Source organism: Misgurnus anguillicaudatus, chromosome 23, assembly GCF_027580225.2.
Source record: "Misgurnus anguillicaudatus chromosome 23, ASM2758022v2, whole genome shotgun sequence".
Lineage (NCBI taxonomy): Eukaryota > Metazoa > Chordata > Actinopteri > Cypriniformes > Cobitidae > Misgurnus > Misgurnus anguillicaudatus.
The window spans coordinates 5541588-5554413 of record NC_073359.2 but is presented as its reverse complement, the minus strand read 5'-3'; the positions used below and the strand labels follow the sequence as shown (position 1 = coordinate 5554413).

Sequence of the window (12826 nt, the reverse complement as noted above, 5' to 3'; positions counted from 1 at the left end):
GTTATGTATCGTTTCCCTTACGGAAATTGATCATAGTTTTACTACAATTATAAAAAAAAAAAACCATAAAAACATGGCTTTCAAAAACCATAAGTAAACCATGGTTAGTGTAGTAAAACTACGGTTTTGCTAATAGTAAGCAATAAACAAAAAAAACATGGTTACTACAGTTTTACCAGAAAAAAACATAAGGGTTAGCTATACTTGAAGCCCTGCTCTTCTTCCTTTCTCTTTCTGTTTTCTGATTTGTTGTTCAGTTCACCATATTCTTTAAGCTACTATCTAATAAAAAACATAATAAAAACTCTAGAAGGAGTAAAGCAATTTGTGGCCAATTAACACTGGTGTCAAAAGTATTCACATTCATTACTCAATTCCTCAAAAATATTTTTTTCTAAAGGCCATGGCTGTAATGTGTTATTAAAATGTTAATGTTGAAAAATTTGGAAAGCACCAGGCTATCTGTTTCAGCCGCATATATACCCATTGAAAATAGTATGTGCTATGCTCAATATAGCTAATGGCAACAATGTCACATTTTATTTTTCATGTTTTAACATATACAATTTATGTTGAGACCATTGGAGTGTTAAGTGATGAGCTGATGTCATAATGAGGATTTGAAGACAACCAAAGACAGTATAAAATGTTGTTGTTTGTTGATAAAGCATGTATGTGTTGGTAAAGCATATGTGCCTATAATTAAATGTATAATTTGCCTCTTCTTATGAATGTCTTGCCTCCACAGCAAACCGGGCGGTTTTGTCTTTATACTGTAGCCTAACCTAGAGGGCATTGTATATGGATGGATGAATGATAAATTGATATTTTTGAAGCATTTTGAATTATAAATTCTTTAATATATGATCAGTAAATATGAATAAACAAAAAAACAAGAACATGTTCCGATTCTTCACAAAGACAAAGACATTACAAATGCTTGCATATTTGTTAAAAAATACTTAATTTTTCTTTTCTCTCCAGATTCACTGTTGTCCTAATTCACTGGCATTAGTTATACTTGTTTATTGCTTTATCTGCGGACTATAGGTTGGCACAGTCTTTGGATAAACTGTGTGGAAGCAGTTCTCTCAAGAATATAAGATGCATGGCGTTAAGAAACAAACAAACAAACAAACAAACAAACATGGAGATTATAATTTACCACCGCATCAAAACTCCAAGTATAGACGTAACTCCGCATGTAAGGTAATGTCTTGTTTCTAACGTGATATTAAGTGCACAGCACACACTAGCTAAACCAAGGTTGCCAAGTATTGCATACTGGAATTAATGTAAATTAGAAAACGAATGAATGATCCTTTTATAAATCTACAAATAAACATTTTCGCGGCCGTGGCACATTATAAAACTATCACCCCCCAAAAAACACGGCTCCGAATTTTTTCCCGCGAATGTATTTTCTCAATAGCCCAATTGTGCGTGAAAACCGCAACCCTGGCAACACTGACCTGGGATTAGCCCACACATTCATGTCGCACATCCACCCACGGCTTCAACATATTCAACATCTGTTTATATGATTATAAATATGTACATCACGACGAAAAGGTATGCTTTGCTGAAATATTTGCCAGGGTACTACTGTATTTTGATTGGTTTTACTTACATTCGGTTTGTATATATTTTTCACATATTTATCGCCTAATTTGAACTGCATTATACAACAAAACATGATATTAACTGAATTCAAACTGCCCGCCTGTTGCATAACACAAATTTATTTAATTTGATATTAATTCATGTTTCGTATATATATGATAAACGCTTTAAAACTGAAGCGAGAAAACAACAATATTGAGGTCAATACTGTCGAGCAATATCAATATTTTATCAGCACCTGTGCAGGGGTGTCATATGGCCTAAGAGGCCTGTATCACATATTCATCATTGTGTTTTATTGATAAGCTAGCCTACATAAAATTGTGTGTTATTTGTGGTACACAGTAAATGCACGTTTATATTTTAAATAATTAAGCTTATGTTTACGATTAAAACTCGTAAAATATCAAATATATTTACATGTATGTCAGGACCAGAATATCATATTGGCAATTTTGACTGCATTTGTAAGCAGCACTTTGACTTTGAATTAAGAATGGCAGATTGCTTCAAATTTATACTTACTATGATCACACTTTTGCTGGTTTTGTTTGTTAATATAACGTTATATAGTCTTTGGTAACCAGAAGTTTCATCATCCATGTTTGTCATCTATGTCTCTGTACGGCACTTGTTATTAAAGTCTGTCAGTCCCACAGGGACAAATTAAATGATTTACACATCGTTAATGCTTGTATTGTTATCTTATGCCAATCCTTGGTGTTTGTTTTGCAGTCTGCAGTGCATTTGTTTCATTGTGCTGTTTATTAATAAGGGTAAGCACCTAAAAGTATTTATTTTTTAAGTTATACATGTGTATGCAAAACAAAATTGTACTTTCCATAAAGCCAGCACAAATTACAAAAGCCATAAACAATCCATACAGTATAATAGCAATAATCAAGCTAACTACATGCATTGTGTCATATGTTTTGGAGCTGAATTAGATGTGGTGTTTAAAGAGATAAGCCTTTAATCTGATTCAGTGTGTCTGCGTTTTGAACCAGCTTATTCACTTAACTTGCAGCCCAGTCTCACGGAGTTGCGTATTTATAGCACGAAGTGTAAAAATCGTGCAATACATACGCCAAATTTCACTTTGGCGTGCATATGATACGCAAGTCCTTCCCATTCACTTAACCCCTGATTTACACCGCACGAGTTTGCGGCCCGTTACGGCTCCAAGGTGGCTTTGTTTCGTCTTCTACGCGGTGCCAACTCACACAAGAAGTGGATCAGAAGAGCAGCAGTAGAACGTCACGTGATTTTCCTGTCAGACGTTATAACATGGATAAGTTGGTTAAATGTTAATGTTTTGTTAGGATTCATTCTGTATATTGTTTAGTTTTTTGCATTGTCCTATTTTGTTGTTCTGTAGTAAAAAAGTGAATAAACATAAAAATTCAGTTAGGATGGACAAATATTAAAGTATTTAGCTATGCATATTCGTCTAAAACACATCCTCAATTATGTTTATTTCACATACAGTGCCTGTGAGCAAGATGATGTGAAATACGGGAGTCTGCACGAGATGTTTATTTTGAAATTGACAGGATTTTTGACTTTTATTTTATATTTACGGTGCGGCTTCAACGCGGCGCACGTCAAAAATAGACTAGGCACCTATCTTTAGCGAAGCGGCGCGTAGAGCAGCTTCTGGGACACTCTTGAAACGTGCCACGGTGCATCTGATGTAAACACAAGCATTGACTAGAATGACCGCGATCAGTTACGGTTGCCTCCTCGGAGCCGCAACGCGCCGCAGACTCGTGCGGTGCAAATCCGGGGTGAACGGTGCATCTTTTTTTGTCGTTTTATTTATTGGTTTCTCACATTTTTTGCTTTTTTACAATTTTCGCTTGGGTGTAGGATTAGAACAACTTTTTTTTTTAAATAAAAATGACATCCTAACCCAAACCCCAACTCTAACCCCAACTCCAATTGACCATGGCTTAAATATGGACAAAAACATGGAGAAACCTGTATATTAAATAACCTCATTAAGCAAATCTGAAATCTAACCCTAAACCCAAGCGAAAATGGTTTAAAAAACAGAAAAAAATTGAGAAACCAATAAATAAAACGACAAAAAAAGATGCACCGTTTAAGTGAATGGGAAGGACTGGCGTATCATATGCACGCCAAAGTGGAATTTGGCGTATGTATTGCACGATTTTTACACTTCGTGCTATTTATACGCATCAACGTGAGACTGGGTTGAAAGTGCATACCTCAGAGGTACATATTGGTATCAGATACATATCTGTACCTGAAAAGGTACATATCTGGACCTTTTTAAAGGGTTTTGCACACTGACCGATTACTTTTTTTTGACAGTGAGTGTACTTCACACTGTTCAGTCAAATCCTGTTGAATAAAATCAAGTGCAATGAATATATTTTTTCACTCAGACATTTTGCTAAATAAATGTAACTTTTAAAGTGACACTTGTTTATGTGTTTTTTCAGCATCTCCTCAAGAAACAGTTCAGGGTTTCGTTGGAAGTTCAGCACTGTTGCCCTGCCATTCATCATCACAAGTCCTTACAGTACACTGGAGATATAATGACATCAAGAATGTTTATGACATACAAAACGGCAAAGAGTCCACTAAAGAGCAAGATTTTGACTACAGTGGCAGAACCCAAATGTTTCCTAAAGAGTTCATAAAAGGTAACTTCACCCTCAAGCTTACAAATCTTAAACAAAGTGATGAAGGAGTCTACTGCTGCTTCATCCCTGACAGTCCTGATCCCAAAAATGTACAGCAATACATAACGCTTCAGGTTAAAGGTATGATCAATTTCTTTTATAATTCATATTGTTAAAATAATCTTCTTGTGGCTATTAAGAGTGTATTTCTTAAAATGTTTCTGTTTTGTAGTTCAGTTATGTATTTGTGTGTCTGCATTATTCTCTCTTTTCATCAACAGCTGTTGCAGTGAAACCTCGTCAATATCAAGCAGGACAAGCAGAACCCAGAAACCAAACACCTGAAAAAAAGGCAAACAAACTTCTGTTACTCTTAATTCTTTTCATAACTATAAATATTCAATGTTGCATTTGAAAGTGAATCAGATTGTTTGTTTACATGTTTAACTCTTTAGCAATGTTGATGTTCTTCTTATTGTTCTCACTAGACCAAGTAGTAATAATAGAGATCTAGAGCATGTTCACAGTGAATTTAACATATATAACCTCTTTTAGACATATACCATTGTATATTAAACACAAAACAAGGCTTTAGGAGATATAAAAGTTTGTGTTATATGTTGCACCTTTGTGTTGATTGTTCAGCCAACAACACACTGAAAATATTTTTTTTAATAAAAATGGCATGAAGATGGTGCAACAATTTGACTAGACTTTACCTCCATCATCCCCCAAAAGCTTTGTTTTCAATAGCATTAAATAGGGTTGTGGTTTGTTGCGTGTATATTAAGCATCATGTTTTATAAGATGCAGTGCTGTCCATAATGCTATATGTAATATCTATACTAGGTACTTGTTTAAAAGTTGTGAATAGCTTTTCTGATGCTCTTTAGTTACACATTTGTTGACAGTTGCTTATTTATTCTTGTTTGTTTACTTATTTATTTATTTGTGTTAGGGATGCACCGATAGGATTTTTTTGGGCCGATACCGATTTAAACAGACAACTTCTGGCCGATACCGATGCCGATACCCATATTTAACACTTGTATACAATACTATAGAGTTGGTCTATTAGCTAGTTTATTTCTGCATCAAATTATTTTTACTGAACATGGATTGGATCTAATTAACATTCAACTGACCAACATAATAAGAGAGGCACAAATTAAGCTAAAACAAATATAATAAGACAGCATGACAACCTTCAAAGGTGGTTTTTGCTATTCAGCATTTATTTTATTAACAACATTAACAATTTTTTTTTACATATAATGGATTTCTTTATGCAGTTAATTATTAAACAATCGGTATCAGCCTTTCTCGTGCTATTGCCGATATGCCGATGGTTTCAAATTCATCAAATATCGGCCGATTAATATCGGCGGCCAATACATCGGTGCATCACTAATTTGTGTGCTTGCTTGCTAATTTATATATTTATTAATACTTTATTAAATTATTTATTAGGGGTGGGAGAAAAAATCGATTCACCAAAGTATCGGGTTTATTTATAAAACGATTTTGGAATCGATTTGTTTACCTCAGAATTGATATATATTTAATTATTTTACTTTTAATAATAAAAAACCCAGACTTATCATTACTGTGGGTTCCGGCATTAAGACAGCGCTTTACCTCCCTGCTTTTATCAAAACAACCGCATCTTAATAACGAAAGCGCGCCCGGATCGATAAAAGTACAGTGTGAGTGCGTGCATCTCGGGGAGAAGGGAGGGGTGACAATCGTGCTGAGGCATGGTTTGGTTTGGATAAAAGTGCGCCCTTTGACGAAGACGATAACGAAAAATATTCATCAACGAACCTTTTTCACGGACGAAAACTAAATAAAAACTAAATAAGAGTCAGATATGATGACGAAAACTGTAACGAAATATAACTGGCAGTTTAGTCAACAAATAAATATAAGACGAAAATGTTATGCTGCGTTTACACCAGCCACGGTAGAGGCAGCAAGCACGGGTGATTTACATGTTAAGTCAATGCAAAGACGCAATTACACGCTGATTATTATCCTGCGGCGCGGTACGAGCGAATTCAGCGTTGCCGCGGGAAACGCTCAAGTTGAAAAATCTTAACTTCGGCAGATTTCCGTGCTGCGTTAACCAATCAGGACCTTGCTGTAGTATCTATGCAGAAGCAGCACTGCAGCAGAGCCATTTTAAAAACCGCGGCAATGTTTGTTTTCACAACAGGTTGTTTACATTATATTTAGTTGTACAGTCTTAGTTACCCAGCTTTGGCTGATTTCAGTTCACTTCGCTTGTTAGCACAACGCTAACGTTTTGCAGTGCACCCTGTCCGAAGACATGTCTCATTGACAACTAAAATGTCAAAGGTAATGTCTAATCTGGTCACACTTTACAAAAAGGACAACAAGGCTGCCTGTAAAGACGACTCATCCAAAAATGCATGCGAAGGTAAACTGAGGGGCAACCTTCCGATCTCTCTGATGAAGCCAATACAGAAGTGATTTAAACTGCAATTCATCGACTGGCCTCCAGAGGCAGGCTCCAAAAGGGAGTCAATTCCCATAGACCTCCATGCATAGACTGTAAAAAAGATGGACGACGCCTGTTCGCTTTCTTACATTGGTGAAAAGTGAAGCCGCCAGTGTCCCAATAAGGTGCTGACATCTTGGATCTTAAGTTTGCGCAGTAGCGATTTCGTGACCAGTCCTGCGCCGTAGTGAGCAGGAAGTAAAGCCGCGAAATCAAGACCCCGCTGTCGCAGAATGCGCACATCACACGATATCAAAGCTGTAAATCATGACGTGATCAAACTAAACACAAACTTATTTTTAAAACAAACATTTGAATTTACATCAGCGTGATACAAACTACAGTAAATGACAGAAACCAGCTTCGGAAAAAAGATAATTGAAGTGTAATTAAAATTTTTTAGTTGGTCTCAAGTCCCATTGAATAATATGGGGAGGCGGGGTTTATGACCTATATTGGGACCAGTTACTTGGGGGCGATCGAGACGTTTTGGCTTCACTTTTCAGGGCTAGTACAGCGCGCTTCCCTTCATGTTAAAATGGCCACCTTTACAGTAGAAAATAATGTTTACCGCCTTGTACAAAAAGTGTTTTGGTCTGTATAGCTAATTTTGCCCTTCATGATAACGGGGGTGAATTTTTTTGTAAGTCATCCGTTTAAATTATATTAAGCCTTAAAGTTCTGCATAATTAAGGGTGTGGCCACTTGAGTGACGGTTAAACACTGCCGTCATTAGAGTCGAGCAAGAGTCGAGACCCATTTTCGGATATCCGCGAGTGATGCGTGGTGACGCGTGGCCAAGATGGCGACATCAGGCATCGCCTACTTTAAGCTTCAAAAACGACCTTCAGAAACCTATGGGTGACGTCACGGACACTACGTCCATCTTTTTTACAGTCTATGAGATAAACATACACGCTAAGGTTATTTTTTTTTAGATAAACCACTGTGTTTTCGCTAAAGTTAGAATGAAACTAAAGGACTACACTCTTGAACTGTATTGATTGTATTGTCTGAATTAATACTGAGTATAAATATTCAATGTCCTTAAATTGAATTAAATGTGCAACATTACTATTATAGTAGATGTTGTGCTGTTATATGACGTGTGTGTGTGTGTGTGTGTGTGTGTGTGTGTGTGTGTGTGTGAGTGAGTGTGTGTCTCTCTCTCTCTCTCTCTCTCTCTCTCTCTCTCTCTCTCTCTCTCTCTCTCTCTGTGTGTCTGTCTGTGTCTGATGTCATTCAGGGAGAATGCATATCTTTTTCAGGGACCATGTATATTTTTTAGGTAGAGCGGGCCTTATGCTTATTTTATGTGAGATTATCTTTTGTGAAAAGCCATGGTCCGTGTTTTTGACATTAAGAATAAAATAAAATGCATGTTTTAACAACCATTAAATCTGTGTCTGTATTGCATATTCAAACCTTAATGCCATTCCATAACAGACTGAGGATACTTCCAATGACTAAAACTAAAAGTCTTATGATATTTAGTCGACTAAAACTAGATTAAGACAAAAAGATTTCACATGACTAAAATAAGACTAACACTAAATGGTGTGTTATTCAAAAAACTAAGACTATATCAGAATTTGCTTTCAAAATTAACACTGGTTGTTAAATTTTAAATACATTTTTCAGTGGCTTATTTATTTATTGGAACAGTTTAACATAGCACTTTATTTTATTTCAGAGATTAGTTATACTCATTTTGTTGCACATTTGAATATTATATTCAAGTCCAGGGTTTTGGTATAGTTTTATGATTTAAGGTACTTTAAAATATGCACTATGTATGTGGTCTGCTCCTGAAATTAAATTCAGAAAGATGTAGGCCTAATGCTTTGTTTTTGTTAATATGACTCATATACAGTCTGTTTAAACAAATGATTAAGTATTTTCAATTATTTAGCCTTTATTAGGCAAACAAAAATCAGATTGAAACAACAAATCCCAATACCCACACAATCGCAATATGTATTGAATCGGCAAATGAGTGAATCCCAGCCCTATTATTTATTTTTATTTATTTACTTGCTTGTATACTTTAAATATTTATTGATATTTTATTTTATTTAATTTTTTAGTTTGTTTAAAGACAGTCTCCTAAAATGTAAAAATTTTGTGTTGAGTGATTTAAACTTGTTGTTGTTGTAACTTGTACCTGCTGTTGTTTTGACAAAATTAAATGCGCATAATGCACTGTTTGATGAAAAGTTAATGTTTTAATTTTCAAATGCACTCATGTCAGTCCAGTACCTTATAAACATGACTGTATTCATGTGGATTGCTTATAAAACCCTCTATGGCCTGACTTTAACGTAAAATGTGATGCATGGGCTGAAATGAATGAATGGACTGTGGCCACAATGTTTGAGACTGAAACTATTGTCTGAAAATGCTTTGCCCGCAAAAAGAATCGCAAGCAAAAAAAAGACTGGCACTGTTTGCTTCTGCATGCCACCCATGGTCAAAATTGAAATGAATGTTTTCAGAATAACAGGGTCATTTCTACATGATAACCTCTCATTATAAGATTAACATTCATAAACTCTTTATTTGAATTCCTGCAGCAATCCCAAATCGTGAACTGAAGAACAAATCTGAAAAATCATTTACTTTCTAGACCATTTGTGTTTAATGGGTGTTCAAGGGACTGTGGTTTGAATTTAAAAAAAAATTTATTTGGAAAATGTGTAATATAAGCTAATAATAAACATCAAAACATTATTAAAATAAAAAGCATAACGTTCACATTATAGTAATTCAGTTTCTGTTTCTAGTTTATCAAATGTAAACTTGGCTTTTTGTTTACCCCCATGCACTTTGCATTGATTTGTTTAAGGGTTAAAAAACAAGGTGTGTCACCACCTGTCCACAGCTGTGCCATGTTTCCTACGAGTACAGCTTCTACTGAGAGTCAGATACATTTCCAGCAAAATATTGTATGGTTCGACTGGACTGTTGGATCAAATACAAAACATACAGTCTATACATGCTTCCTGCATTAAGCATATTTCTTTTTGCAGCATCAAAACAATGCATGGTTTTATGGTCTGTTGCACATCTGTCACCGCATCAATTCAGACCCAGTGGGACGCAACCCACCACAGAAATACATAATTTGCTTGCTATGATGCAGAGAAATCTGGTTTAGCAGAAACAATGAACATACAAAGGACTGAGATACCCCTGCCATCGGATGGCACAAAAGTACTCCAGATTAAGTGCATCATCGTATCCCCGTACATTACCAAGCTGACCTTCAATTCTTATCATATTCTTTCATGTACTTAACTCCACCTTGTTTGGACATTAGTAAAGTTATTCATGCTATCATGAGTGGAACCACTTTATCCTTGGTGTCTCCACCATTATCTGGAGAACTCTGCCTTATAAACCTTTTGTCACCAGCACTCTTCAAATAGATTTCTGATTTCTTTAAATAGATTTCAAGCTTAAGTTTTCCAGTAGAGGGCGCCACACAACAGAGAGACCAATAAACAATACATGACTCCTCAAAAACAAAGGTTATGTTTGTATAAGCGTGATCGACATATAGACGAGGCCTTCAGAGCTGCCCGTGCCTTGTGGCCTATAGCAGAACCAACATGATTGACATTTTATGGCTTCATAGTGAGAAATTATGTTGGACAAAATGTCTTCATAACACTATGTGGGTCAGTGGTTTAGGATAAAACCTATGCAGACTTTATTTTGGCAGATCAAACTAAACATCAGTTTCTGTGACTCTGTCAGTGTTATTGTTTGACTGTAGCTTAGATTGATGAATATAAATACAAAACCCAACACATGAGGATGCTAAAGGGAGTGTTTCATGATGACTTCCTCTCAGTGGTTTGTGTGAAATGTCTCTCACTTTGGTCTGAAGTAGAGTCTTATGCCGAGTTCAGACTGCACGATTTTAGCCCTGATTTTGACTCGCCGACAGGTTTTGAGAAATCGCCGACAAATGGCCGAAATCACAGGCAAATCGATGCTCGTGCACGCGAGTGATAATCACACAGTGTTAATTATAAAAGACGCGTTCTGAGAGGATCGCCGAAGAGTCGCCGACACCCGTGATATATTTGGAATGCTAAATATCTGGACCGGTCGGCTATTCAAAATCATGCCGTGTGAAATGTGTTTTGACTGACAATAACATCGGCGATGACCTACATCCAATGAGAGAGCAACATACAGGACAGCTGGAAGTTCGGGGAGGAGTCTCTCAAAACATTTCCTCCTTCATAATTTTTATTTCTTCTTCTTTCTGCTGCAAATGAGCGCACATGCAATTTGTATGGTAAACTTCTTGCGGGTGACCATTTTTAATAATAATCCCAGTCTCACGTGAGAACTCCGGTCTTGCACGCGTGACCTCGCGTTGTTTCCTTCGCGTCACTTCTCGCGTGCGTTTGGTTGTGAGACGTAGTTTGCGGACCGGGAAAAAGTTAACGGCGATTCTTCTTACGGTAAAGTCATGCAGTATGAAAACCCCTGTCGCCAATCCATCATGCAGTCTGAAACAGCAGCGACTGAACCCTTCCCCAGATAATCACGCAGTGTGAAACCACAGGTGACCCGACTAGTTTGAAAATCATACATGCTGAGTCCCAATTCGCATACTATCCGTCCTAAATAGTATTTGAAACTAGAATTAGTACGTCCCAAAACGTAGTATGTTGAAATGAGTATCCCAAAGATACCCAGATGGTCTACTATTTCCGGTTAGATTTCGAAGTGCAGATCGATCCACACTCTAACGGCTAATATTGCCCACAACCCATTGCGTGCGGGAGGGAGGAGCTTTGTGGTGATGTAAATATGGCAGCCAGACGCAGCAGCCAGTGCCGGTCCTAGATGCTGGGGGGCCCTAAGCAAAGCTTTGTGAGGGGCCCTCTGTCAGTGCATTCAGACCCTGATAGCACACATACATCTCGGAGACGTCTATTTGATGTCTGCGTTTACATCTGCAAGATGTCTTATTTAGATTGTTTTCTCATCTGCAATACGTCTGTGAGACGTCTCCTAAAAGATGTCATATAGACATATTGAAGATGTCTGCAAGACGTTTTTGATTTAGAATGTATGTAAAGCAGCTCTTTTCCTTTATAAGATGTTTTTACACACCAGATGTATTCCAGATCTTCAGATCTTTACCAGACATCTCACAGACGTACCTGTGCTATCTGGGTAAAACCCAGTCAATGTTGCTGTTAGTTAGTTGTTAACTAACCACATAGTGTATTATCTTATAGCTGTATATTATTCCCATATGCACATTACTTTGAAACCCTGACTGATAAACTTGCTGATTATAACATGAAACATGTATTTGCTGATAAGTTGTTTTGATTTAAAATGTGCTGTGAGAAGCACTAAAAAATTAACCTGATCTAAATAAATGTAATGAATCAAATTAAATTACATATAAATACATACTGTTAATACACAGGGGTTAAATTGGGATTTGTTATGTGTGGGGGGGGGGGGGGGGGCTCTGTGGGGAGGGGTACTTCGAGGGGTAACATGTTTAATACTGATGACAGTAAAGCCACTGGTGTGTTTCAATGACATTCTGGACCTCTGATAGGATTTGATAAGTTTCAGCTTTAAAAGAGCATTTCACCCGTAGAAACATTAATCTTTATTGAAAGTGTTATATTTGTAGTGGAAATGTAACATACATTTAGAATTTGGTGCCTATTTTACAAAGAAAAGGGGTGTTTGTAGTCTCACTCCCTCAACAAAGATATTGCACTTCCTTCTTTCAATGATGCAAAATGATGAAGTGTCCCTTTAAAGCTGTCATAGAGGTTGACCCCAAATATTTTTAAAAGAGTGTCTGATTTTAAATATTGCAAATCTATGAGTTTGACACTCTATATCCATTTGTTGCACATGTCATTATGCACAATTGATCAAACTTTAAAGGAAGTTAAAAGAATCAATCTCCTTAAATAATTCTAGGCATAAGATGCCCAAAAAGACTCAATTAACAAGATAAGGTACAACACACAGTACT

At 36.6% G+C, this 12826-nt stretch overlaps 1 protein-coding gene across 1 annotated transcript; it reads left to right on the top strand.

The window, feature by feature from the left end:
• Positions 1–1435: 1435 nt before the first annotated feature.
• On the top strand, positions 1436–9002 carry LOC141359350 (myelin-oligodendrocyte glycoprotein). Its single transcript, XM_073861647.1, has 4 exons — positions 1436–1572; positions 2359–2399; positions 4092–4415; positions 4556–9002. Exons 1-4 carry the CDS (start codon positions 1541–1543, stop codon positions 4687–4689), a joined length of 531 nt encoding a protein of 176 aa, XP_073717748.1. The 5' UTR covers positions 1436–1540; the 3' UTR covers positions 4690–9002.
• The last annotated feature ends 3824 nt before the right edge of the window (positions 9003–12826 follow it).